Source organism: Bos mutus, chromosome 12 (assembly GCF_027580195.1).
Source record: "Bos mutus isolate GX-2022 chromosome 12, NWIPB_WYAK_1.1, whole genome shotgun sequence".
Lineage (NCBI taxonomy): Eukaryota > Metazoa > Chordata > Mammalia > Artiodactyla > Bovidae > Bos > Bos mutus.
The window spans coordinates 73,846,703-73,873,174 of NC_091628.1; the positions used below are offsets into that span (position 1 = coordinate 73,846,703).

A 26,472-nucleotide genomic window follows, 5' to 3' on the forward strand; every position below is an offset into this window, starting at 1 on the left:
AAGAACTGGTTTTATTTTGTCCAATGCAGATTCAAAAATCGCTGTGATCTCCTGAGCACAGAGTCCCCTGTCTTTCACTGCTTCTCTCTGCTTTCCTCTCCTTGGCCTTCCTGGGACAGACTTGCTTCTTGCTGTGGCAGTCGGACCACCAACAGATCTGTGCTTAAGTACTCTTCTCTCTTTCCAGAAGTTGGAAAAATCCTATGACTGAAACTCGGTGGCTCTTTTGGCTCAGGCCTGTTTATTTTTTATTTCTCTGGTGGCTTAGACTGTAAAGTGTCTGCCTGCAGTTGGGGAGACCCGGGTTCGATCCCTGGGTTGGGAAGATCCCCTGGAGAAGGAAATGGCAACCACTCCAGTATTCTTGCCTGGAAAATCCCATGGACAGAGGAGCCTGGTTGGTTACAGTCCATGGGGCTGCAAAGAGTCGGACGGGACTGAGCGACTTCACTTTCACTTGTTTATTTGAATCACCCCCTAGAATCAGATGTGATGCTGACTGAGAAGGTTTGGTTCCAAGCCCACCTCTTGATGTGGTGAGAGTTTATACTGAACTGAGAACTGGGGTGAGTGGCCCCCTCGTCCTTTCCCTCTGGAGACAACCACTTTCTAGTTTTCTTTATAATTTTACTTTCTATACCCATCTCTGATTTTTAATTTTACATAAACAGATTCAGACAGTAGACAGTATTTTAACTGGCTTCTTTGGCTCTGTATTATATTTGTAAGATTCATGTAAAGCATTGATCACAGTTGTGGTTTATTCTTTGTCATTTATGTATTATAAATGACAATATATATGAACAGACCAAACTTTATTTTTTCATTATGATGTGAGAGGATGTTTTATGCTTTCCTGTCTTAGGCAACTACCAAAAAAAAAATGTGGTGATCACATATCTATGGCCATATGAAGAACATACATTTCTCTCAGACATATACTGAACTGGAACTGAATGTGGGTCATAGGACATACATAGTTTTGCATTTAGAAGATAAGGCCAGAACTGCTTTGTTATGCAAAGTATTTGTATTATATATTCCTGCCAGAAATGTATGAAAATTCCTATTGTATTACATCTCCTTTCCACTCAATATTGTCAGATTAACTAAAAAAGATTAAAAAAAAAAAACAACCACTGTCAGTCTGTTGACATATAATTGTATCAAACTGTGATTGTTCCTGGTGTATCTCTTGTTAGTAAAGTTAAGCATACCTATTAACATGTTTATTAAGCATGTAAATTTCCTTTTCCCTGAAGTACCTCTTTACTGTTTTTCACATTTTTGTTGGGTTTTAAGTCTTTATTTTATCAGGTTTTATGTCTTTATTTTGTTGGGTTTTATGTATTGTCTGCCTCTTTACTAATTTAAGTAGTCTTTATAGATTATGATACTGTTAGTAATTCCTCAATGCCTAAATAATGCAATTTATGGGTGGTGTTTCCTGTGTCTTGCTTAAACAATTACTTCCTATCTTTAAGTAAGGAAGTTATTTCCCTGTATTCTTAGTTTTATAATTTTCCCTCTTGATTTTAATCAATTTGGAGTTTATGTTTTGTAAAGTAAGAGTTAACCTTCACTCTTATTGTATGTTAGTGCAATTATCCCATAGCCATTTATTGATATCAATTATCAAAATGTTTATTGAGTTTTCCTCTGTCTTACATGCTGTGTCTCTCTTAAGTGAGGCATCCATGTAAGAAGGATCTCTTTCTGCTTCTGCTCCTCCCATTCTCCCCACTGGTCTTTGTGATTATCTGTCATCTAATACTACACCATCTTACTCACCACAGCTTAAAGATTAAAGTGGCTGTATAACTTATTTTCCAACCTGGGACAATGTGAAAGTTAAAGATGTCAACAAAAAGTAAAATTATGTGAATTGTTAAGCTGTTTATTCATGTGTAACTCAATTTTGTCATATTGGTGAGCTTATGGAATGTTCTGTTCAAAATGATTTTTAAAATTAACATTATATCTAAAAAATGAAATAGTGCTTATACAATATATTCATCATCTTTGTTCTAGCTGTTCTTTTAAAATGTCATAAACGGGGCAGTTGGTACCCAACAAAGTTTTTTTTTGGTTCTGGAGTCCTTTTTTCTAGTTCTGGAGTCTGGGAAGCCCATGACTGGGTGCTGGCTGATGTAGAGTCTGGGGAGGGTGAGCTTCCGGTTGGTAGATGATGCTTCTCGCTGTGTCCTCCTGTGAGAGCGCTCTCTGGGGTCTCCTTTGTATGATCATTAATCCCATCACGTGGGCTCCTCCTTCAAGATTTAAGCACTTCCCAAAGGCTCCCAGCTCCTAATAGCATCCCACTAAGGATTAGATTTCAACATACCAATTTTGAGAGGATGCAAGCCTTAAATCTGTAGCAACATTACATATGTTAAAGTAAATCTTTAAAACCTTTTATTTATTATCAGCACTAAAATGTAACACAGAGTAATAGTCTTGGTCATATTCACAAAATCTTTTCTTATCTACATTTGTTTATAATAGCCTGTCACTGGTATTTTAAAGAAATAAGTTACTCTTCTTCAGTATAATAGTATCAGGGCTTCGCTGGTGCTCAGACAGAAAGAATCTGCCTGCAATGCAGGAGACCTGGGTTCGATCCCTGGGTTGGGAAGATCTCCTGGAGAAGGGAAAGGCTGCCTACTGCAGTCTTCTGGCCTAGAGAATTCCATGGACTGCAAAGAGTCAGACATGAGTGACTTTCACTTGTGTCATTAGTTACGTTTACTGAAATATTCAAATTTTTACTTCGTGGTTAATAATTTTATATTTTTTGAAACCTTTATTCACTTTTCTCTGTATACCCAGGTATTTTTGAGAAACTATTCCTTTCAGGTATATATTTTTAATACTTAAAAATATTAAGTGTGTAATTATTTTACCAAAATATTTTCCAGATATTGTCTTTTAAGCCTCTATTTAGATCATCAATCTTCAAGAAAATTTTTTACAAGAAAAAAAATCTCTTTAAATCAGTTGATTCTATTTGTGATTCTTTTGAATATTTTACCAAATTTATACGCTGAAAAATCATAGGCCTTCTTGTTTCATTCTGTCCCAGTCAGAGCATAAATTTATCCAATTAAAATAGGAACTTCCTCAAAAATTCTTCTCACAATCCAAGATATTCCCAATCACACTTGTAGAAGTTAAAAATTAAATTCTGTACACCATCTGAGCTCTCATCCTTTGGTTTGTTCACTCCCTCTTGCTGTTGTCAGGGTAATTTTCCAGGTCTTCTACTTTGCGAGATACATTTTCAGTAATTGCAGCTTACCCATTTCTTCAAAAGCTGAAGTTTCTATTCACTGAATATGTTGATGAAGATTCCCAACCAATTTTGTGCAAGTTCAGACCAATTTTTCAAGAACTCAATTACAAAATGATTCAATGATACATCTAGGTTTGAGTTACCATAGCTCCATCCCTTCTGAACTTTACTGTTTTTGATTGGTTGTTTCAAGCTTTAATGACTGTTAATTCCTCTAGATCAATATGAAGTCTCAGATACATTCTCATCTGCCTTGTGGCTGCATGTTTCTTGTGTGTTTTCACTATTTGTCGAATTGTTACTGGGATTATTTTTATCTTTCTCCTTGTGATTCTCCTCCTAACCTTTTTTATGCGTTAGAATATATTCCCTTTCTGTCCTCCCACTGCATGAGATAATGGGATGGGGAGGTAAGGGGGCTTTCTGTGTTTCCTTGCTGGCTTGTGGACGCCTCCCCCCCCCACCCCGCCCCTCAACTTTGTTGTTTTCCCGAGGGATTCAACGTGTGGTCCCACCTCACTCAGGTAGCCATTCCATGATTTCTCTGAAGACTTCTTGGGATGATTTTTTTTTTTCCTTCTGCCCCATGCCACAGGCTCTCGCCTTAGACATTCTCATTTTTTCTAGTACTTCTTAGACCTCTCCTGGGTGTCTCCCCTTCTGTCACCTGAACCATCTCTCACTCCTAATGTTCCTTCTGTGTCAATTTGGATCCCTAAGGAGGAGCCTCCCACCTTCTGGAGACCAGTGTCCTCAGGTATTTCTGTGGTTGTTAGGGGCTCAGTCTTCTGTGTTAGGGGCTCAGTCTTCCGTGTTAGGGGCCCAGTCTACCATGGCAGTGTTTGAAGTCCCGTTGTGTCCTGGCTCTTGTGCTTGCCAGAAACTTGGCTGCTGTGATGGTTTCCAGCTATACCTGTGGCTCAGCCTTCCCAGGTTTCTAAACGCAAGTCTCAGTCCTCTCTTTGGGGAGAAGAAGAGGGAGATATTACATTGGATTCCACAGGGCTTATAGGTTGTGGATTGGTGCCTTTCAATAACAGTTTACAGGGAGGGGACCAGTGGGGCAGTGGCGGGCCTCCCACCATCTCCCTGGCTCTCTGCCCCTGCTGCATCTTCATGCCTGAGGCTTTCACCGCCCTGCCTTCTGGGTGAAAAACCCTGAGAAGTGAGAGTGTTTGTTTGCCTTGCTCTCTTTCTGGTATCTGCCTCACATGGTTGGTCATCCTTCTAGAATTTTCTTGAAGAAGATAATGTTCATTTATACTCGTTGAGTGGGAGAAGGCAATGGCACCCCACTCCAGTACTCTTGCCTGGAAAATCCCACGGATGGAGGAGCCTGGTGGGCTGCAGTCCATGGGGTCGCTCAGAGTTGGACGCGACTGAGCGACTTGCCTTTCACTTTTCACTTTCATACATTGGAGAACAAAATGGCAACCCACTCCAGTGTTCTTGCCTGGGGAATCCCAGGGACGGGGGAGCCTGGTGGGCTGCCGTCTATGGGGTTGCACAGAGTCGGACACGACTGAAGCGACTTACCAGCAGCATACTTGTTGAATACTGAATATGCAAGATGTTTTGATTAGTGAACATTATGTAGGATTCACTTAGGATTGTTCATTCTAGTAAAAAAAAAAAGTTTAATTCTTCATCTTCCCCTGATTTCCCTAGTCCAGTTGTTACATTATTGACTATACTGTTGAGTGTCTTAGATGTTCTAATCTTATTTCACTGGTACTTTCTCCAGGATCCTATTTTTAAAATATAGATGTTTAGAGATTAGTAAAGAATATGAGAATTTTAAATTTTAATTAATATTGTTAAATTACTTTGCAAAACAATTGTTATTGATTGACATTCTCATTTACTAAGAAGTAATTTACTAAGTAGTTTACTAAGAAGACTTCACTTCCTTTTTTACCTCTCATATTGAGTTAAATTAAGCAGAGGTGAAAGAAAGTGGAAGTGTTAGTCGCTCAGTTGTGTCTGACTCTTTGCCACTCTGTGGACTAGGCTATAGCCCGCTAGGCTCCTTTGTCCATAGAATTTTCCAGGTGAGAATACTGTAGTGAGTCGCCAGTCCTTCCCCGGGGGATCGTTCTGACACAGGGACCGAACCCAGGTCTCCTGCATTGTAGGCAGATTCTTTACCAGCTGAGCTATCAGGGAAGCCCTTCCTGTAAGCTTGTACTTATCAATTTTAAGGATGAAAATGAAATTAGCATTCATAGCATTTTATGTGTAGATTTAGAAACACACCTATTTGAATCAGTACTTAAAGTAATACTTTAATTTTGAAACACCTTTTTATACTCTCACATGCTGAGAAACAATATTAACTCTCCACTTGCATATTTAGCATCTGAACTTGTGTTACCACTAGAGACACTAACTGTCCCCACCGAGTTTATTCTATGCTTGATGAGCAGCTCTTAGATCGGTTTATGAGGATGCCGCTAGGAAACTTTGTGCCAAACCAGAGAGTCCATTAATGTAATGTTCTTTTCTCCTTAAAAAGAATCCCTGAAAATGTGTTCTTAACCACTGCCACAGGAACATTTATTAAATGTTATTTAATAAATCCTTATTTTAAAGGACATCTGATACTTGTATTGTGGCATCATTACCCCAGAAAAAATTACTAAATTTACCTCCTTAAAAAAAATTTCCTTTGTTATGTTGATAGCTCCATTGGGTACCCGCTGGAATGTATGTTAAACTAACATTGATGTATATTGTTTAAGGAGAATGCATCTTCCCCAAAAGAAGTTTGAAATAAAAATAGAGATAGGCTCGGACAGTATGAAATATTTAGTAAGGATTCAAATATAAAATGGCTTCCTCTTTTATGAGGAATAATTTCTTTCAGGAAAAATAATCTTACCTTATTTTTAGGCATATGTACAGTAATTGGGGGAGAATTTCCATTTTTATAATAACCATCTTCCTATTTAGACATAGGCAGATTTTTTCTGCTGTTCAAATCTTTTCCCTGTTTCTCAGTAACTTCTGTTCGTTTCTCCATATGGACCTTGCTCTGTGTATCTTGAAGGAAGTGTTTTCCCTTTGTGACTTTTTTTACTTAAAAACTTGGGTGTGTGCATTTACACACATACTCAGAACAGTATTTGGCAAATAATAAGTAATTTCTATGATGATGATGTAGATTTTTTAATGTTATGTGTTGGTGTACTATCTTTGCATTCTATGGAAAGGGTTCATGAACTAAGCCTACATGTGCTAATTCTTAATCACAAATACTGTTATTTAACAGTATATCCTCTAGCAGACAAATCTTGATATTGGTTTAGAATTTAAAGTGTGTACTTTAATTTGACTGACACTGGCCTCTTGTTCAGCAGGGCCATCACCGTGGATACCAGGATTCACTGGTCGTACAACTTCACCCAGAGAGATGTGTTAAAAGTGCAGTTTATGTGGACCTCATCTGGGTCCTGTTGAAATGGGTTTCTGGGAAGTGATGCCAGTTTAACTAAGCCCCTACTTGATTTTTGCCCACCAGTGTCTGGAAACCACTGAGCTAGAGCGTGCTGGAAGCATACAGGTGGAGAGCAAGTTCCGATTCTGCCCAACCAGCCCACTCAAGTCAAGGTCCCTGGAGGTTCAGAGTGACTCTGGCACATTTCCATTGTTGGTAATTAACCAGAGCCCTCAGAGTAGGTACCTTATGGTGCTGGAATCTGCCCTTTCCTTTAAAGAGAGGTTATATTAGAAAATTATAGTGGGCCTAAATCTAAAGGTTTAATCTTATTTTCTTTATAAATAAACCTAGCATACTCTTCATTAGCTCTTAATCCATAATTTGTTTTTAAAAATATAGACATATTAGTCAAGAATTTGCACACTATCTGTGAATTCTGAAAGCACAAGACTGCCTTCTAGATTAATAGATGAAGGGGACATGATGTGTTTCCACCTAACGTGTGGCGCATAAACAGTGTATAATAACAACTAAGAGGATGTGCCTGTTTTTGTGCGTCCAGAAGACATTCAAAGTGAAAAAAGAAAATAGCTCAGGAGTGATTTGATTCACAGAGTGGACATATTCAAGTAATCGCGTTCATTGGAAAATAAAATATTTATTCTCGGTTTGACTTTTCTGTGGTAAAATTATTTGGCAGATAATTAACTCTAAGAAATAAATTTTTGAAAAGAGAACAAAACATCATTTTAATTACTTTTATATATAAAATCAAAGTAAAAGAAATCTCTCCCTTCCAGTCCATAACAATTCATTCATTTCATTAGGAATAAAGGTGCAGATTTGCATCAAAAATATAATCAAATAAGAACCCTGAATTCTTTGAAAGATATAAGCATAAATGACATCCTGAACAGTAAACACGGAGCTGTGACACATATGTAGATTATTTCTGCAATGTTCTTTCGTAAAAGCACATTTAATCACCAGATCCCTCAGTATAATGTATTTGCAGCTGGGTGCTATTCAGCTGCCGTCTAAAATGTGCCTGTTCTATTAGGCTTCTCTGTGCCATTAGTCACACTCTTAGGTAAAACCCGTGTAGGAGTTTCTAGACTCCACAGCCTACTTTTTCTGATAAATGAAGCCCACACACCAGCCAAGCTAGCTGCTCTTCTTCCAGTGTGCTCCGTATGAGCCAGTCAGCTAACAAGAATCCACGTATTGACTAATCTGGCTAACACCTTCCCTGCACAGATTTCTGATTTTGATTTTGGTGAACAGTGATGTTAATGAAAACTAACTTCTAAATCACTATTTACATTTCCTCAGTGAATCCCAGGGACCTTCAGGAGAAGAGACAGTTTCTTGGCTTACGATACAGTATCACTCACGAGGGAGCCTCAGCCCTGTTCCCTGGTCTCTTCCTTGCAGCTGCGCCGTGTGCCTCCCACACTCCAGCCCAGCCCACTCACGCATAGATCCTCCAGTGTCCTGGGGTCCTTTGAGCGCCAGAGTCCTTAAACATTGGCGGTCTTCTTGAAGAATACTTCCTAATGCCACTGAATACCCCGATTCCTTCTATCCTGGGCCGTCCGAAAATCAGATTGGAGTTCATCTCTCCTCCTCCGAAGCCTCCCACATCGCTAATCCTTTATCATTCCTCACCAGGTTGTGGTTGCTGGCCCAGTCCTTTTCTCTCCTTTACTAAGCTTCAAGAGGCTAGATATGGTCTTTTATCTCAGTCTCTTTGTGGTTCATTCTTGGACCAACACATAGCAAGCAGAAGTGGTGCTGGCTGTGACCGTTTACTTTCAGAGGGCATGTACCCTTAAAGTTGGCTTATTTGAAAACATCCTAAATAGGAACTAGAAGAAGGGAAGGTTCAGATTACCTAAAAGTAAAGAATTAACTGTAATCTATTGTAGAAAGTAGTATTTTTCCAGTTATTTAGAAAATTAGTAAAATGCTGTTGCAGTATTTCAGATTTTACTAAGCATCACTGAAATATTTTGTGAGACATAGTTTGACTAGATAGAAATGATAATAAGATGAAAATAACAGAGTCTGACTTTGCTTCTTCCCCTTGTTTGAGAGTAATGAACCTTTAATTTTATATATTGTTCATTTCTTTTATTTTCCCATTTCTCGTTCTCTTTCTGATTTAATCACCTGGTCAGAGAAAGAGAGAGATCCTAATATTTTGAGACATCATTAGAATTTGTGTGTCTGATTACAGTTCACAATGCAATACTGTGGGAAGATTGCATTATTATCTAGTAAATGTGAATGTGTATGCTATCAGACCTCCTACTTCAGTCCTTAAACAAATCTGGTTTACTAAATATCACAAAATAGGGGATTTATAATGTAAAATAAATGTTAGATACTGCAGATCGTGGAAATAGCAACTATATATGGGTACTGGGATTACAACCTTTAAAATTCGTTGTTATTTTTAACTTTCTATATTGTGCATGTGGTATTTAACATGCATTTGATAACAATAATTACATTTATGTGAATTCACACATATGTTTGATTTAGTTTATGATATATTGTGACTGTGACTTCCCTGGTGGCTCCGATTGTAAAGAGTCTGCCTGCAGATCGAACCTGGGTTCAGTCCCTGAGTCGGGAAGATGCCCTGGAGAAGGGAACGGCAGCCCACTCTGGTATTCTTGCCTAGAGAATTCCACAGACAGAGGAGCCTGGTGGGCTAGTCTAAGGGGTCACAGAGAGTTGAACATGACTGAGCAACTAATACTTTCACTTTTTCACATTGTGATTGAGGGTCCATGTATAAAGTACAGACAGTTGCCTGATTAGTAAACAATCTGTAATAAATAATATTTTATCTGAATTATGGAGAAAATTCTGACATTAATCAGATTTAGGTAATTATCATTTATCCCCATGATTTTTATAGAGAAGAGTGTGGGAGGTTCAGATCAGATTAGATCAGTCGCTCAGTCGTGTCCGACTCTTTGCGACCCCATGAATTGCAGCACACCAGGCCTCCGTGTCCATCACCAACTCCCGGAGTTCACCCAGACTCACGTCCATCGAGTCAGTGATGCCATCCAGCCTCTAATCCTCTGTCGTCCCCTTCTCCTCCTGCCCCCAATCCCTCCCAGCATCAGTCTTTTCCAGTGAGTCAACTCTTCGCATGAGGTGGCCAAAGTACTGGAGTTTCAGCTTTAGCATCATTCCTTCCAAAGAAATCCCAGGGCTGATCTCCTTCAGAATGGACTGGTTGGATCTCCTTGCAGTCCAAGGGACTCTCAAGAGTCTTCTCCAACACCACAGTTCAAAAGCATCAATTCTTTGGCACTCAGCCTTCTTCACAGTCCAACTCTCACATCCATACATGACCACAGGAAAAACCATAGCCTTGACTAGACGAACCTTTGTTGGCAAAGTAATGTCTCTGCTTTTGAATATGCTGTCTAGGTTGGTCATAACTTTCCTTCCAAGGAGTAAGCGTCTTTTAATTTCATGGCTGCAGTCACCATCTGTAGTGATTTTGGAGCCCAGAAAAATAAAGTCTGACACTGTTTCCACTGTTTCCCCATCTATTTCCCATGAAGTGGTGGGACTGGATGCCATGATCTTCATTTTCTGAATGTTGAGCTTTAAACCAACTTTTTCACTCTCCACTTTCACTTTCATCAAGAGGCTTTTGAGTTCCTCTTCACTTTCTGCCATAAGGGTGGTGTCATCTGCATATCTGAGGTTATTGATATTTCTCCCGGCAATCTTGATTCCAGCTTGTGTTTCTTCCAGTCCAGCATTTCTCATGATGTTCTCTGCATATAAGTTAAATAAACAGGGTGACAATATACAGCCTTGACGAATTCCTTTTCCTATTTGGAACCAGTCTGTTGTTCCATGTCCAGTTCTAACTGTTGCTTCCTGACCTGCATACAAATTTCTCAAGAGGCAGATCAGGTGGTCTGGTATTCCCATCTCTTTCAGAATTTTCCAGTTTATTGTGATCCACACAGTCAAAGGCTTTGGCATAGTCAATAAGCAGAAATAGATGTTTTTCTGGAACTCTCTTGCTTTTTCTATGATCCAGCAGATGTTGGCAATTTGATCTCTGGTTCCTCTGTCTTTTCTAAAACCAGCTTGAACATCAGGAAGTTCACGGTTCACATATTGCTGAAAGGGAGTTTAAATATTTTCGATATTATTTATTGTTATTATTTCAATATTTCAATTCTATAACAAGAGGTGGTGATTCTGGGTGAAGATTTTAAGTTCCCCATATATAGCAAAAGAGTTACAGCTTCATCTGTGATGCCAGAGCTTCTGCCATGCAGATATGAATTAAGTAACTGCTAATTTAAAGAGCCTCTTGATAAAAATGAAAGAGGAGAGTGAAAAAACTGGCTTAGAACTCAACATTCAAAAAACGAAGATCATGAGATCCAATCCCATCACTTCATGGCAAATAGATGGGGAAACAATGGAAACAATGACAGACTTTATTTTTGGGGGCTCCAGAATCACTGCAGATGGTGACTGCAGCCATGAAATTAAAAGACCAACCTAGGAAGAAAAGCTCCTTGGAAGAAAAGCTATGATCAACCTAGAGAGCATATTAAAAAGCAGAGGCATTACTTTGCTGACAAAGTTCCATCTAGTCAAAGCAATGGTTTTTCCAGTGGTCATGTATGGATGTGAGAGTTGGACCATAAAGAAAGCTGAGTGTCAAAGAATTGATGCTTATGAACTGTGGTGTTGGAGAAGACTCTCGAGAATCTCTCGGACTGCAAGGAGAACCAACCAGTCAATCCTGAAGGAAATCAGTCCTGAATATTCATTGGAAGGACTGATCTGAAGCTGAAACTCCAATACTTTGGCCACCTGATGTGAAGAACTAACTCATTGGAAAAGACCCTGATGCTGGGAAAGATTGAAGGCAGGAGGAGAAGGGGATGACAGAGGATGAGATGGTTGGATGGCATCACCGACTCGATGGACATGAGTTTGAGCATGCTCTGAGAGTTGGTGATGGACAGGGAAGCCTGGTGTGCTGCAGTCCATGGGGTTGCAAAGAGTTGGATATGACTGAGCGACTGAACTGAACTTAACTGCTAACTGGAGGTGTTTCTAGAGCAGTGGTTCTCAACTCAGGTGATTTTGCTCCTGGGGACATTTGGCAATGCTTGGAGACATTTTTTAGTTGTCACAACTGGGGGAGATGCGTGTGCTGCTGGTGTGTTGTGAGTAGAAGCTAGAGAGGCTGCTGAAGCTCCTGCAAAGTATGCAGAGCCCCCACCCCATAAAGAATTATCTGACTCCACCTCTCAGTAGATGTGATGAGGAGAAGCACTGTCTAAAGTAATTGTGAATAGTTTGATTGCAATAGCTCGGTTGGCAATAAGGAGTTCATGGTCTGAGCCACAGTCAGCTCCTGGTCTTGTTTTTGCTGTCTGTATAGAGCTTCTCCCTCTTTGGCTGCAAAGAATATAATCAATCTGATTTCAGTGTTGACCATCTGGTGATGTCCATGTATAGAGTATTCTGTGAACTCCGGGAGTTGGTGATGAACAGGGAGGCCTGGCGTGCTGCGGTGCATGGGGTCGCAAAGAGTCGGACACGACTGAGCGACTGATCTGATCTGATCTGAACAGCTCTGTTGCCTCTTAGCTTTAAAGTCCATCCTCTAGTTAATGAGTCTGTCTGTCAATAGCAGGAGCATACAACAGAAACCACAACTCCAGGCTAGTGGACATAAATTTGAAGCTGAAAATGAACATGGAGTGAAGGAGCTGGGGAAGAGAGTCGGTATGAATTGTAGTATGCTGGACTTGGGACAGGAGAGACAGAATATATATTTCAAGACAGAAAAAAAGAACAAATGTGATAATTCATTTCAGCAGAACATCTGCCACTTTTTTCTTGGAGGCATAACTTAAGATCTTCCTTATATTCAGCTGAGGTGTTATTAATCACTGTGAACAAGAGCAGGTCTGATTCAAGCTGAAAGTCCAACCTGCCCGGGTTGAAAGCAAATGGGTTTGGAGGAAGCAGGGTTGGGTGGTGGCCAGATGGTGCACAGGTGGGGAGTGGTGACTGTTTAGGTACTTCAGCTTGGGAACCCTAACAGTCACTTTGCCCTCCTCTACCCCTTTGGGGTGGCAGAAGGGCTCTGGTGGAATTCCCTCTGGTTAAAAAGCCAGTCACCTGAGCTCAGATCATCTTTGTGTTCCGAAACTCAGCCTAGTCTGCCTGTGAACTTCTGTGTGAGCCTCCCTACGTGGACTTCCTTAGCCAAGGATTTTCTGAGCTTTCAGTCTTGCACAGTAGAGATCAAAAAAATGCAAATGGAGCACAGCTTCAGGTTAGAAAGAAACAAGGTGAAGAAGAATGAAGGGGGTAGGTAAGAGAAAGAAATAGGAAATTAAATCCTATAACCTGGGCATTAAACAACTACATCTAGACAGAGAGAAAGATAGATAGCTAAGCAAAAAAACAAAACAAAACAAAACCCAACTTTGTGTTTATAGAAAGAAAGGCCTCGGATTATCACACTCTATTTTGTCACAAAGGGTCAACAAGTTCAAAACAAAGGGAGAGAGAATCATTTCAGGATTTAGAGTACGCTGTGTTCACTTTCATATTCTGCAGAATGTTTATCAAGAAATAGAAATGGAGACTTCTGATATTATCTTTCATACGTATTTATTTATACAATAGAAAATGCCACGCCCATATACTCACTTACTTCTACAAGCAGACTTTATCTTATATTTAAATATGATTTGGTTTAAGTGTATTGAAGTTTTACACTTAAGAAAAAAGTAATCATGATGAGAGGGTAGGAGAAAAACAAAATGCTTTCTAAAATTTAAAGAGATTTTTCCAAAGGATATCTTTATCCACATCACTGGATAAAAAAAGAAAAATATTTTAAAAGAAAATAAAAATAAAAGAAAAATATTTTATTCAATGTCAAAATAATTTAAACTATGAAAAGAGAAGAATCGAAAAGACTATTTCCTCAGCTTCTGCTTTCTATACAAAACTCAAATAAAGTGGGTTTTTTTATGTTAAATTTTCAACAGAACCTGGAAATTTGCTTAAAGATGCTATAAGATAAGGATAAACCTGCCATAGAAAGTATATATTTTAGTTTCTAGACCTTTTATGGAGTTAAAATTCAACACGCTAAAAGCCAAAGTACCAGAATGGTATACTTACACAGGTTGTCTTCTCAAACATTATATGACACTTTTAGATCAACCAGCTGTCAAATTGCACCAAGCCTTGATGGCCACTGCACGGAGTTTTTAGAAACTTACAATTTAACATGGGTAAAATTTAGTATTAATATATACCCTACTATGCCACAGAAAGGACCAGTTGGTCGAATCTTGCCAATTATCTTTTGCAACTTGCTTTTTAAAAAATACCCACTTCTCCCCGGTGTCAACACTCACAGCACCTCTAAAAAGAATATGAATACGGACGATCCGTCCTTTTGGGTTCTCAGCATACTTAGAGCGATGGCACACTAACACTGCTCATGTCAATGTGCACCCTACTGAATAGTTAGAGTCATTCGAAAGCAGAGAAGGAGCTTGCCACAGTGAGTGCTCAGTGGAACACACCGACGTCCTCTGCTGCGCTCCCGGCGCGCGCCCAGGGAAGGCGCCGGCACCGGCTCCGTGTCCTGCCCTCGCAGCTTCGGTGGGCGTGAGGGGCGGAGTGGGCACGGTCTTCACATAAAAGGAGACTGATGTTTGCCCACAGCACTGACCCGCATGAGGCGGGGTCGAGAGGACCCCTGATTTTCCTAGCGTGACAGGCTTTTCCTTCTCGGAACTCCAAGAGCCAACGCTAAGGGGCACCAGAGGCTCGGATTGCTACAGCTGCCACCCGTCAGGGCAGCCTGACGGCACGGTGCTGCGGAAGTCCTGGGCGACGGCAGAGCCCAGCTCGGTGGGGGCTGGGCGCAGGTCTTCGGAGTGGGGTTCACGAGAGCTTGGGATGCTCCAGATCGGAGGAGGAATCCTCCGAGGTCAGGAGGATTGGAACTCGAAACGGTGGGCTAGTCAGTGAAGGCTGGAAGGCGAGGTCCTAGTATTTTTCTCTGATACTCTATGTGGCCACTTCTAATCTTTGACTTTATGAAAAATGTCGCTGTCCTACATACAGCTAAGGATATATGCCACACGCCTCACCCCTGCCATGTACTAAAATCATCTGACAAGATAATACACTGGAAGCTGTTGATGTTTAGTTGTCCAGGGATCCCGAGACATGCAAAGAGATCAGGTGTCCCTCCTCTGCCCCCCGCCAGCCAATTCGGGTTTCCTCCCGTGCCCGCAGCCTTTCGTCGGAAGCCCACGCTCATTGTCTAGTTAAGGCGGCAACATCCAGACCCTCGCCCGCTAGAAGCCTCTGCCCACCCGCCGCAACTCGGACTTTTCTCGGAGTCCGAGAGGGAGCAGGAGGTGCCGAAGAAATTCAGCAGGCATCCTCAAACCTTGCTGTCCGCAGTCTGACTTTTATCAGTAATAACAGAAAAAAACCAAAGGTGGCGGGGCTAGGGGTGGGCTGGCGGACGGCAAGGCAGGGCAGGCGTCAGCGCGCAGCCGCTCAGGCCGGCCTGCGGGCCCAGCCGGGCTCCCCCCGCCCACCCCGGACCCCCGGCGCCCTCGCCTCCCCCTCTGCCGGGCCGAGCCCGGTGCCAATGCGCCAGGAGGGAGCGAGCGCGGCGCGGGAGGAGGAGATGACGCACGAGCCGGCGCTCCCCCCCAAAAAGTGCTTCTCCAGGACGAAGATGGCGGCAACTTAGCCGGGGACTGAAGATGACTGTGGCTCTCGGGAGGCCCAGCGCAGGCGATTCGGCCCCGAGGTCCGGGGGAGGCGGCGTCAGCAGTCGGAGCCCGGCGCCCGCGGGCGGACCTGCGGCAGCGGCGGCGGCCGGAGCGCGGGCTGGGGGGTGGGGGGGCGGGAGCGCCCTGCCGGCGGCCGCCCAGGCTCCGGACTCGAGCAGAGCGAGCGAGAAGTAGCCGCCGGAGGAGCCCAGGAAGGAGCAGCGGGCGGGGGGTGGGGAGGAGGCGCCGGCGAGGCGCTCCGGCCGCAGTCCGTGGGCAGCGGAGACGCGGCGTGCCCCTGGCCGGGGAGAGCGGGCCGTCCTCCGCGGGGCCATGGGGACCCGCGCCCTGCCCGTGCCCGGCTGACAGGCGCCGCCACCCCGCCACCTCCGCCGTCGCCTCCTGCACCCGGCCCGCCGCCGGCCACAGCCGCGCCGCCGCCTCCGGGCGACCCTCTCCCCCCTGCCTCCCTGTCTCTGCATTGTTGTTTCCCACTCGACAGAGGATGGGGTCGGCGGATGCTTAGGTCGGAAGCGAGTCCTGCCTCCCTCCGAAGCCTGGTAATATTGATGTAGGCAAAGAGCGAGGAGCGAGGGAGAGAGAGGAAAGGGAGGAGGGGAGAAGGCAATCGAACCCCTAAGTCAATGCATATTGTGGTGACACCGGCACCGGAGCCCTCGCGGTGGAGTCGGCCAGGGCTGTGCGCTCCCAAAATATGACCAGGGGTGCTTGGATGTGTCGGCAGTATGACGACGGATTAAAAATCTGGTTGGCAGCACCCCGGGAGAACGAGAAACCGTTCATCGATTCGGAGAGGGCTCAGAAATGGCGACTGTCTCTGGCCTCTCTCTTGTTTTTCACAGTCCTGCTCTCTGATCACTTGTGGTTCTGCGCCGAGGCCAAGCTGACCCGCGCCCGGGACAAGGAGCAGCAGCAGCAGCAGCAGCAGCAGCGGCAGCAGCGGCAGCGGCAGGAGCAGCGGCAGCGGCAGCGGCAGCACGAGCCGTCCTGGCCCGCGCTCCTGGCGAGCATGGGGGAGCCCTCGCCCGCCGCCCAGGCTCACAGACTCCTCTCCGCCTCCCCGTCCCCCACCCTGCCCCCCTCCCTGGGAGGCGGCGGCGGCGGCAAGGGCGGCCGAGGCACCGACAGCCGGGGCAAGCCTCTTCTTCCAGGAAACTCTGCCAGACCCGCGTGGCGCCTGGAGACTTGTTACCCGCAGGGCGCCTCCTCGGGCCAGTGCTTCACGGTGGACAGCGCGGACGCCGTGTGCGCCAGGAACTGGAGTCGGGGGGCAGCGGCCCGGGGGGAGCAGGGGCAGCAGACCCGGGGCCCGCCGCAGCCAACTCCGCTCTGGAACTTGTCGGATTTTTACCTTTCGTTTTGTAATTCCTACACACTTTGGGAGTTGTTCTCCGGGTTGTCCAGTCCCAACACTTTGAACTGTAGTCTGGATGTGGTGCTCAAGGAGGGCGGGGAGATGACCACCTGCAGACAGTGCGTCGAGGCTTACCAGGACTACGACCACCACGCTCAGGAGAAGTACGAAGAGTTTGAAAGCGTGCTGCATAAATACTTACAATCGGAGGAGTACTCGGTGAAATCGTGTCCTGAGGACTGTAAGGTAGGAACCCGTGGATTTCCCCCCCTTCCTCGCGCTGTTATCTCTGTGTGTGTTGGGTGGAGGTGTCTTCTAGAGTTTTAAAGTCGCTTTTTGACTCTGGTTTTGTTACTTCGACCATTGTTTTTGTGGTTCTAAGCGCCTGACCTGCTGCTTGACTTGGGTCTCTCTTGTGAATTGCTGATGAATCAGTGCCTTCTGAGAATCCTTGGAAGATCAAGAGGACTCTGGTCTTCTGAGATAAAGCCAGTGCTTTAACTATCTCTTAAAGCTACGGAGTTGGTTCAGATTCTGCCACTTTTTTTTTTTTTTTTTTAATGTAATTTGAGTGAAGCTTGTGAGGAAGACTGTGATGGGACTGCATACTGGTGACCACAGCTGAAATCAGAACAGGCTAAGACAGGCATGTGTGGTCTGGCTTATGGACCTGACACATGAAGTCTCTGATAGTGACAAATTAAGCTGGTTGGCCAAAGAGACAAGAGAAAGTGTTTGTGATTGTTTATGTGGGAAGAACTAAAAGCGTTTTACGTGTTTTCCAGGAGTAATTCTTGTTGTTTTGAAAGTTTGGGGGGCCTTCCTAAGCGTATTTACTCACACGAGTTTCTTGTTTTCTCTTAGAAATGTGTATAGTTATTGATCAGAAGCTCAGTGTGAGTAGAAAATTTGATTACGTATCTGGTGATAACTGATCAGTGTTAGATTATTTATTAGTCACCTTATGTAATTAGCTTGAATTTTCAGGATGCTCTCAGGAAGTATTAATTGGCAAATGCTTAACGCCATGACTAAAAAATACTGAACTCATTAATAGCATATATTATCTTCAGCCCCTTCCTGTTGAATATAATAATGGCTGTAAACCTTGCTGATTCACAAAGGAATAGTGTATGCAAGTTTCTTAAGAAATGGCAAATGTGACCATGGGCACATGTCCTAGTAGAAGTGTTGCTGTCCATGGTGCTGAAATGAGATTTGCTCAAGAGCTCCGTTGAAGATGAAGATACTGCAGTGACCTTTTAGTAGGGAAAGAAATGATGGCAGAATCTCAATAAACCTTGATGTTTTGTCCCAAAGGTAATCTCTTAATGCAATAAAATAGTATTGCTTTTCAAAAGAAATAATCCGCCATATTGTCTCTCTACCTTTCTCTTCATCACACCCCGAACCTCCCCTAAGGAACACAACTGAGCCTCCTTTGCCTCCCTTGCTGGAAAAGTGTGGTCAAGGGCAGTATGGATCAAAGGGTTCTTGTGATGCTTTCACAAGAGAACTGGCCTAAAGGATACCTACTCAAACTGAACACAGTTCAAGGGCTGTATTCTAGCTTGTATTGATTAGTTGTGCTTTTGACAACTAAGCTAAACTAAAACTAAGCTTGCTTTGCCAACATTCTTTAAGACCAGAAACGTATCTTCTTTGCAGATAATGATATTGCATTTGCAGCATTAATTTGGAATGCTGCTTCATTAGATAAATGGATCTTAAAAGATTTTTATATATTCTTCTTAACCATATGCCTGGTAATTAATCTTAATGGTAGAAGTTACTAATGAATGACTAGTATATTTATTGCATACTTATTTATTTTGACAAGATAATGTTTCCTCAGAATTGCAAGGAAATGGATCTGTCTACTAATTTTACTACCAGTAAAAAACTTGCAAAGGTTTCAGTATATTTATGTTTAAAGTGATCCCTTGTAATAATTTGAATTTTCTTGCTTCCTTGAATGTAAACTCTCATAGAAATTTCTAGTTACTTCAGTTTGCATAGGCTCAGTATTCACAAGGTAGTCTACATTTCAGACTACAGAATATTCTTAAATAAGCCTGTCAAATTTATTTTATTTGAATATTCACATAATAAATATCTATACATGTATGTATATATCAATAAATATAGAGTTTTCTCTTGACCTGAAATAATTATCAACTTTATACGTATATCATCATAGCTATAAGGTATAGTGTAGGTTAAATGAAGATGTAATATTAGGAACTACTTCTGGATTATGTTTTCATATAAAGTAGTCATTGTGAGCTATATGCACAAAAGCACATTAAAAAAATCTTAACTCCTTTTAGAAACATTTCTTCATACTGAAAAGTAAACACAGACATTTGAGTTTTTCATCTCCACAACACAGGATTTATTACTTGTGATGCCTTGAGCTATTTTTTGGTTGGTTGGTTGGTTGTCAGTTAGAAACACTTGACATTTATTCCAGGATAACTGTTTTCACACAGTCTCAAATTTTGGGTGCCAGGGTGAGGTGTGTTCAGTGTGTGTTCTTGGTTGATAATTTACAAATCTATTAATTAGATCCTTAGCTTAACATACAGCTTCTTTATGATTTTGCAAAACTGTGATCATATCCACATACAAAGTATATTACTTAACTTAAAATGCTATTGGTGGTCTTTGAAGAATGCATCTGAGTTTCTTTCTGAACACTTTTACTTATTTCAAACATGCTTATAATTTGAAATGATGTCTATCTATCTTCAAGGGCAATGTTAAAGATATATAGTCCATGCAAAATTTTCTACATTTTAAGGTTAATGACAAAGTCTTAAGCTACATTAAAAGTAAATGCATTATATTTCCAGAGTTGGTAATATATTCATGAAAAAAATCTAATTTAATGGTTTATTAATATATTTATACATTTATATATAGGATATATGCTATAATATTAATTATACAAATAATTAGAATTCATATTTTAGAAGAAATACATTAACTTTATAATACCCATGTATAATTACATGATTAATATAGTGACTCCCAAACTTTGAAAAGTTAGGACATATTATTGCCTTCTAGTTTTATAATTGCTCCCATTAAACAAAAAATGCCACATTCCATGTAGGTATGCAATTAAAATGGATTAAATTTAATTTTTATTGAACTTGATTTAAGGGACTTTTGGCCCATTATAGTGAAAAAAAAAAAACTCTTAATATTGACTTAATCAAATCATATTGCTTTGGACCCGTAGTCATTGGAGATCAAATATAGCTTGGATTTACTTTAGTAAAGGTTTATTTGCAATATATAATAGAAATCATTTACACCCAAGAATATTTTTTAATATTCTTAGAGATAGCTGGTTTAATTTTTAAAATAAATATACACTTTTATCTGGGAATTAATTTATGGTAAAGAACAAGAACTTCCGCATATATCATTTAAACTATAGCATTCAAGTAGCAAAAATTATGACAGTAATTCTTCTCTGAACTTTGCAGTTTTATTCTAAATAATGTTTTTAACATACAGCAGGAATCTGACAAATCTGTGAAAGTCTTCAAGATGGCTGGCAATATTAAAAAATACACTCTTCCAATCATAAACAATTACAATGTACATTATTAAAATGCCTTAATTTTTGTTTAGTTGTTTTTCTTATGAAGATTTTTTTAATACACCATTCTTTAGCTTCTAGGCATTCTTGAAATTACATATTATAAAACAAATATTTAGGGAATATAAATGTCCATGTTACAGGTAAACTTTTAGTACTAATAGTTTTATTCCTCAAGACAGATGGTCAGGAAAAGTGAGTTTGAGATTAGATTCTAATATAAATCACTGTACCACTGTATTTTAATTCTCTTAGAATAGATTATAATCCTTATACTGCAAGAATGTATGCATTCTTATACTTTTATTTCATAATTTTATGCTAAATTACATTGCATATTTTATATAACAGACAATGATCAGAAGAATACTCTGCTAATGTTCCTCGTATGTAGCAATTGTGATACTCAGAGCTTTGTGTATCCTTTGCAGAAACCACTCAAAAACATTAAGCAGTTTGAGAATGTAAAATTTGGTTACATAATATATAGTTTAAACAAAAAGTCATTTTAAAATTCTTATTTATTTTAGTGTCATATCCTGTAGATATTTTAAAATGATTTTTAAGGAAATAAAATAACAATTTTTTCCACTTAAATATTATATATAAAATATTTTGCTGTAATCAGTTTAGTGCTACTGTATATATTATGACAGTATCCGGAATGTGGAATACATCTGCAAATAGACCTCTTTTGCATTCTACCACTGTAGTATTTTCAAATCATATTTTTATAACTGAATCACTTCTCTGCAATATCACACAGTCTAACCGTCAGATGGTCACTTTAACCACTAATAAGGCCATTTATAAGGTCAAAGCCACTGTCATAACTTTTTATGACCAGATTTTAATTTTTAATATTTTTGCCCCATATAAAAATGGGGTGCTTTATAAACCAAGGAATGATTTTTTAAAAAAAATTCTGACTTGTAACTGGGTCAGATTAGTAGCTATATAGGGCATAACCACAAAATTTTAATAATTGCTGTTATACATTGGTTTTAATCACTTTAATTAGATGAGATTGGTGTCTGCATATGCAAGGTGAATTAAAGTATAAAGAAAAAAAATCAAATAATGTTCTCAGTCTCATGCTGTCCCACAAATAAATCAGAATGCATCAAGATATATTTTGATAGTAGATTGAATGTACAAAAACAAATCTATAGATAGCTGTTTGAAACACAATACTATTTTGGTTTGCATTATTGACCTATTGCCTCAATTTCAATTCCTCATTTCCGTTTCAATCTTAATCTTCTATGTTGACCTCATGTTGACTAGGCACCAAACATGTCATTGTTCGCTTTATGTTGACTTACACTCAAAAGATATTTCTTCAGTATCAGTTAACATTTACTCTAGATCAGTGGTCCTTGGCATTACAGCAGAATATCCTGGGAATCTTTGAAAATACGCCCAGCCCGAAGAGATTCTGATTTCATTGGCCTGACTTGCGTCATGAGCTTGGGCTCTTCCAGTTTCCCTGGCGCTGTGCAGCCTAGGGTGAGAACCGCTGTTCTAGTTGAGTGACAAGTGAAGTGGAAAGACCTTTTAGGTCCTGCGCCTCTGTAATACATAATAGCCTCACTGGTTCAACAGATGAGAAAGGAACTTACACTGTTTCTAAGTGGTAAAGGCTACCGGACTAGAGGGAGCGAATACCCTGTGGCGGGGCGGAGGAAGTCGGATGAATGCGAACCAGTTGTGTGCGAGCCTTAGGGAACGCGCCAAGGAAGAACACGGAGAGAAGGCCGCAGAAAAGGCCGGAGCTTCGAACATTCAAGGATGGGCCTACTGGCTGTGGATTTTCTGTCTTTTAGCCAGAACTGAGGCATTATTCTGTTGTTCACTAATGGGCTGAGCGCATGAGTGCAGAAATCAGATTGTTTCTCTGTGAGACGATCAACTATTTGATTAGAGGAGCCTCAGCCTCCTTACTTTGTCTCTAATTTTAGCTTGTATAAATGGCTAAAATTTAGACTTTTTCAAAAGTATGCATTGGTTTTAAGAGAAAACATTTCAGCTTGTCATAGTATTTCATGTGGTTTGGTTTATTCTTTCTTCACCTATTTACTTTATTCAACCTAGAGAATTACTAATTCTTTTTTATTGTTCTTTCTCCATTATGGTGACGAGCCATATCTCCTCTCTTACTTATTTCTGTCATACTGGAATAACTAGTTGACATTCATAGAGTGTTGTGAAGGTACAAATTGCTAAGTAGACACAGAATGCTATCACACTTAATTTAGGAATTCATTTTAGAGGGATCTTATCATTGTTCTGTTTTGAAGGGACTGTAATATCATCACATTTTATTTTTTTAAAGTTTAGATTAGAAATGCTGTGAAACACTAAATTTAAGTTTTACCTTAAATTAATAAGCAATAAAACCTTACAATCCAAATAATGAAATTTCAGTAATAAAATGTTTTAAATTCCTTCGATTCTTTAAAACTGAGAACAGGAATTCACATCTGCCTTTCTTTGGTAATAGTTCATGGTTTATGCTATGCGTTGTGTAGAATGCATGAAAATATTTCCTTCTTGGGTGTTTAAAGTGTTAAAAGGTTAGTAGCTGACCTTTCCTCTCTGTTTCTACACAGAGTCATTTATTAAAAGAAAAAGTTGTAGATGCTATTATGGATGGTAAAAAAGAAAAATCTTGCAAAAAAATGCAAGTTTGCTAGTGTTTAAATTCAGTTACTGATCTTAGCAGCCGTAGTAGTATATCTATATGTATGTGGAATGGGTGGATGCAATAATTACTTCTTTAGAAATACATGGGAATTATATATGTGAGATGCTCTGCCCCTCTTGAGAAGGAAATTGGGCTCTACTCAAAACCGTGAGTCCTCAGCCCTCGATTTCCTCTTCTTCCTGTCAGTGTGCCCTCTTGCTTTCATCTGGCTGAATCCTCTCCTGGCATCTGGAGGCTTCACTAGCAGGGCCTGTGTCCCATGGGACACCCAGAGTTCAGAAGTCTTACTTCTCTGCATCTCCACTGCCATCAGGAATAATCAGTCTCTTTCCTCCTGAACTGTCACTGACTTAGTTTATTTGGGGAAAAAAAAATTGAACTAAGATTTAAACATATGATCATGACAAAGTATTTGTTTTCTCAGAAAATGATCGGAGTCACTCAGAAGTTTAAGTGCCAGGACGAGCTTCAGTAGTAGCTAACAGGTTTTCGAGTTGATTAGAAGTCAGGAACTAGTCTAATTCATTTAATCATGCCATCTTTATAAGTTCTACCACATATTTTACAGATGCATAAAGTGAGGACATAAAGTTAACTCTCCCGAGCTCAAACAGCTGGTAGTGTTAAAGATCAAGCTCACTTCCTCACCTTATTGTGTTTTCTTTTCTCCCTTCATTATGATCATCACAGTCATACTGAATCAGTTCAGTTCAGTCTCTCAGTTGTGTCCGACTCTTTGCGACACCATGAGCTGCAGCACACCAGGCCTCCCTGTCCAACACCAACTCCCAGAGCCCACCCAAACTCATGTCCATTGAGTCAGTGATGCCATCCAACCATCTCATCCTCTGTCATCCCCTTCTCCTCCTGCCCTCAATCTTTCCCTGCATCAGGGTCTTTTCAAATGAGTCAGCTCTTTGCATCAGGTGGCCAGAGTATTGGAGTTTCAGCTTCAACATCAGACCTTCCAATGAACACCACAGTTCATCTTGAATAGTGAAGAGATAAGTATATAAATCCACAAATACTTTTTAATTTTTCATTTATCATTAAAAGTGTTTTATAGATGATATAGAAAGCTATGATGGCAGAAATTTGGGAGTCCTAGACAGCTGGAATGAATGGCCAAGAATTCCAGGTTCATAAAGTCTTGTTGGGGGGGCCAGTTATGACTATGAATAAATGGTATGACTACCAGCAGAACGCTTAGATTTCCATTTCGAGTGGCACAGAGGATGGATATAGATACAGTTTTGAAGGGAGGGAAGCAGACTTTGGAAATATGTGGTAGTCCTTACACTGAGTTCGTAAGTTCAGTGAGATACAGTCACTTGTTGTCTAACATTTTTCAACAGCCATCCAATTTTTACCACAGTGTTTTAAAAGATGTTGAGTTTATGAGTTGAGAATTGTGTACATATTGCCTGAAATCTGCAATAGTTAGAAATCTTAATGTTTATCTAAACTTTATTAGCCCTTTATATGCCCTCTTTCTGAATACAATCACACTGAGGGGTCAGGGCTTCAGTGTATAAATTTGGGGGGACATACTTCCACTCACACATTGAGTAAGCTATATGGCAAGAGCTATATGGCAAGAGGAAATGTCTCTGGAGAGAGATTAGTGCTCAGTTGTGAAGAACCGTGTATCCCATGCTAAGGGCTTGAATCTCATCCTCTGTGTGATGTAATATCAGAGAGGAATTTTAACCAAGTGATTTACTTGAGATGGTTTGTTTTCCTCAAAACTTAGCCCTGGCAGCAATATGTTGATAGGTTGGAAGAGGGTGAAGTGATGTCAGAAACTAAATTTCAAATTATATTTCATTTCAGTTAGTCTAAATTTAAATAACCCCAGGTGGCTAGTGGCTACCAGGATGGAGAGAATATTCTAAATGACTATGGTGGCTATGGAAGGGGAGAAGAAAGCAAGATTCAGGAGACTTTTCTGGGTTCTAATTTACCAGTTGCCATGTAGAGGAAGGATTTGATTCAGACTTTAGGAAAGGTGATACTCTGGATGTGGATGCATGGAATGAAATAGCAAATACAGGAGGAAGAACGCATTGGGATTGAGACTGGTGAAACGACAGGAGTCCGTTCTTGGAGATGATGCCATCAGGAGATGTTAGTAGGTAGTGTATCGTATAAGTAGGGCCTTTGGTGCGGCATTTCCTCTCTACATGTGATGTAGTTTGATCTAGGAAGCTGTGGGCAGAGAGTAGATGATTTAACAGAAACAGATTACGTGGAGAGAATGTCAAGGATGAATTCTGAGGAAGAGCAACGTTAAAGGGTCTGGGCAGAAAAGGGACCAGAACTAGAGACCGAAAAGAATCAGGGAACGAGAGTGAAAACGGGAGGATGAGAACAGAGAGAGAATGGGGAGGGTGGGCGGGGAGGGGCAGAGGGGGACAGAAAGGAGAGCACCCTTAGCATGTGAAGATCTGAACAATATAGGGAGGAGTTTTAAGAAGGATGTAGAGTCAGTCAAGGGTGTCTTATGTTTCAGAAAGAACATGTAGGATGAAGCCTAGAAATAGGTCACTGCATTTGACAATCAAGTCTTGTTGAACCTTTCAAGACTAGCTTCAATAGAATGATGAAAGAGATGTCAAATTGTGATGCATTAAGGAATGAGCTGGAGTTGAGGAGATAAAGACTAGTTTGAACGATTCTTCATTAAGTTCGGTGGTGAAAAGAAAAAGGAAATGAAAAGGCGGGAAGATGTGAGTTTAAAGGAATAAATATTTTATGATGAAATAAGCATTAGAATATTTGTAGCTTTTGATCTGGGACCCAGATGGGAGTATGATATTGAAAGTATCACTTTCAGAAAAAATTAGCAAAGGCCCCAGATCCCAAAGGAAAGAGGACAGGCTCTAATTTATTGCTTATTCTTGGGAAGGAGGGAGGTTTTATCTTTGTTCATTGTGCTGTGCAGCTAAGATCCTTTGTTTTATTGTTTATATTTTAAAGAGGAACAATGCTTTAATTTCAGAATTTCAGATAATAAGTACAATTGTTATCTTGAAAATGCTTAAATAAAGTAGAATATTCATTTTCAAATAATAGAAAATAATTATTAGCTGTAAATATGAGATCATAAATAATTATATGTGTCACTGTGAATTATTTTCTTTAGAAATGTGCTGTCCTGGGGTTCAGTGACATATTTATAGAGTCTGTGGAATTAAATATGGCTATCTCAA

At 40.7% G+C, this 26,472-nt stretch overlaps 1 protein-coding gene across 2 annotated transcripts in view; it reads left to right on the forward strand.

The window, feature by feature from the left end:
* The first annotated feature begins 15,771 nt into the window (after positions 1-15,771).
* The window catches only part of NALF1 (NALCN channel auxiliary factor 1), a 605,043-nt gene continuing 594,342 nt past the window's right edge, over positions 15,772-26,472 (forward strand). For both annotated transcript variants that reach the window (XM_070380866.1, XM_070380867.1), the window contains exon 1: positions 15,772-17,186. In XM_070380866.1, the coding sequence (XP_070236967.1) occupies positions 16,281-17,186 (906 nt within the window). In that variant the 5' untranslated portion in view covers positions 15,772-16,280. The remainder of the gene's footprint in view (positions 17,187-26,472) is intronic.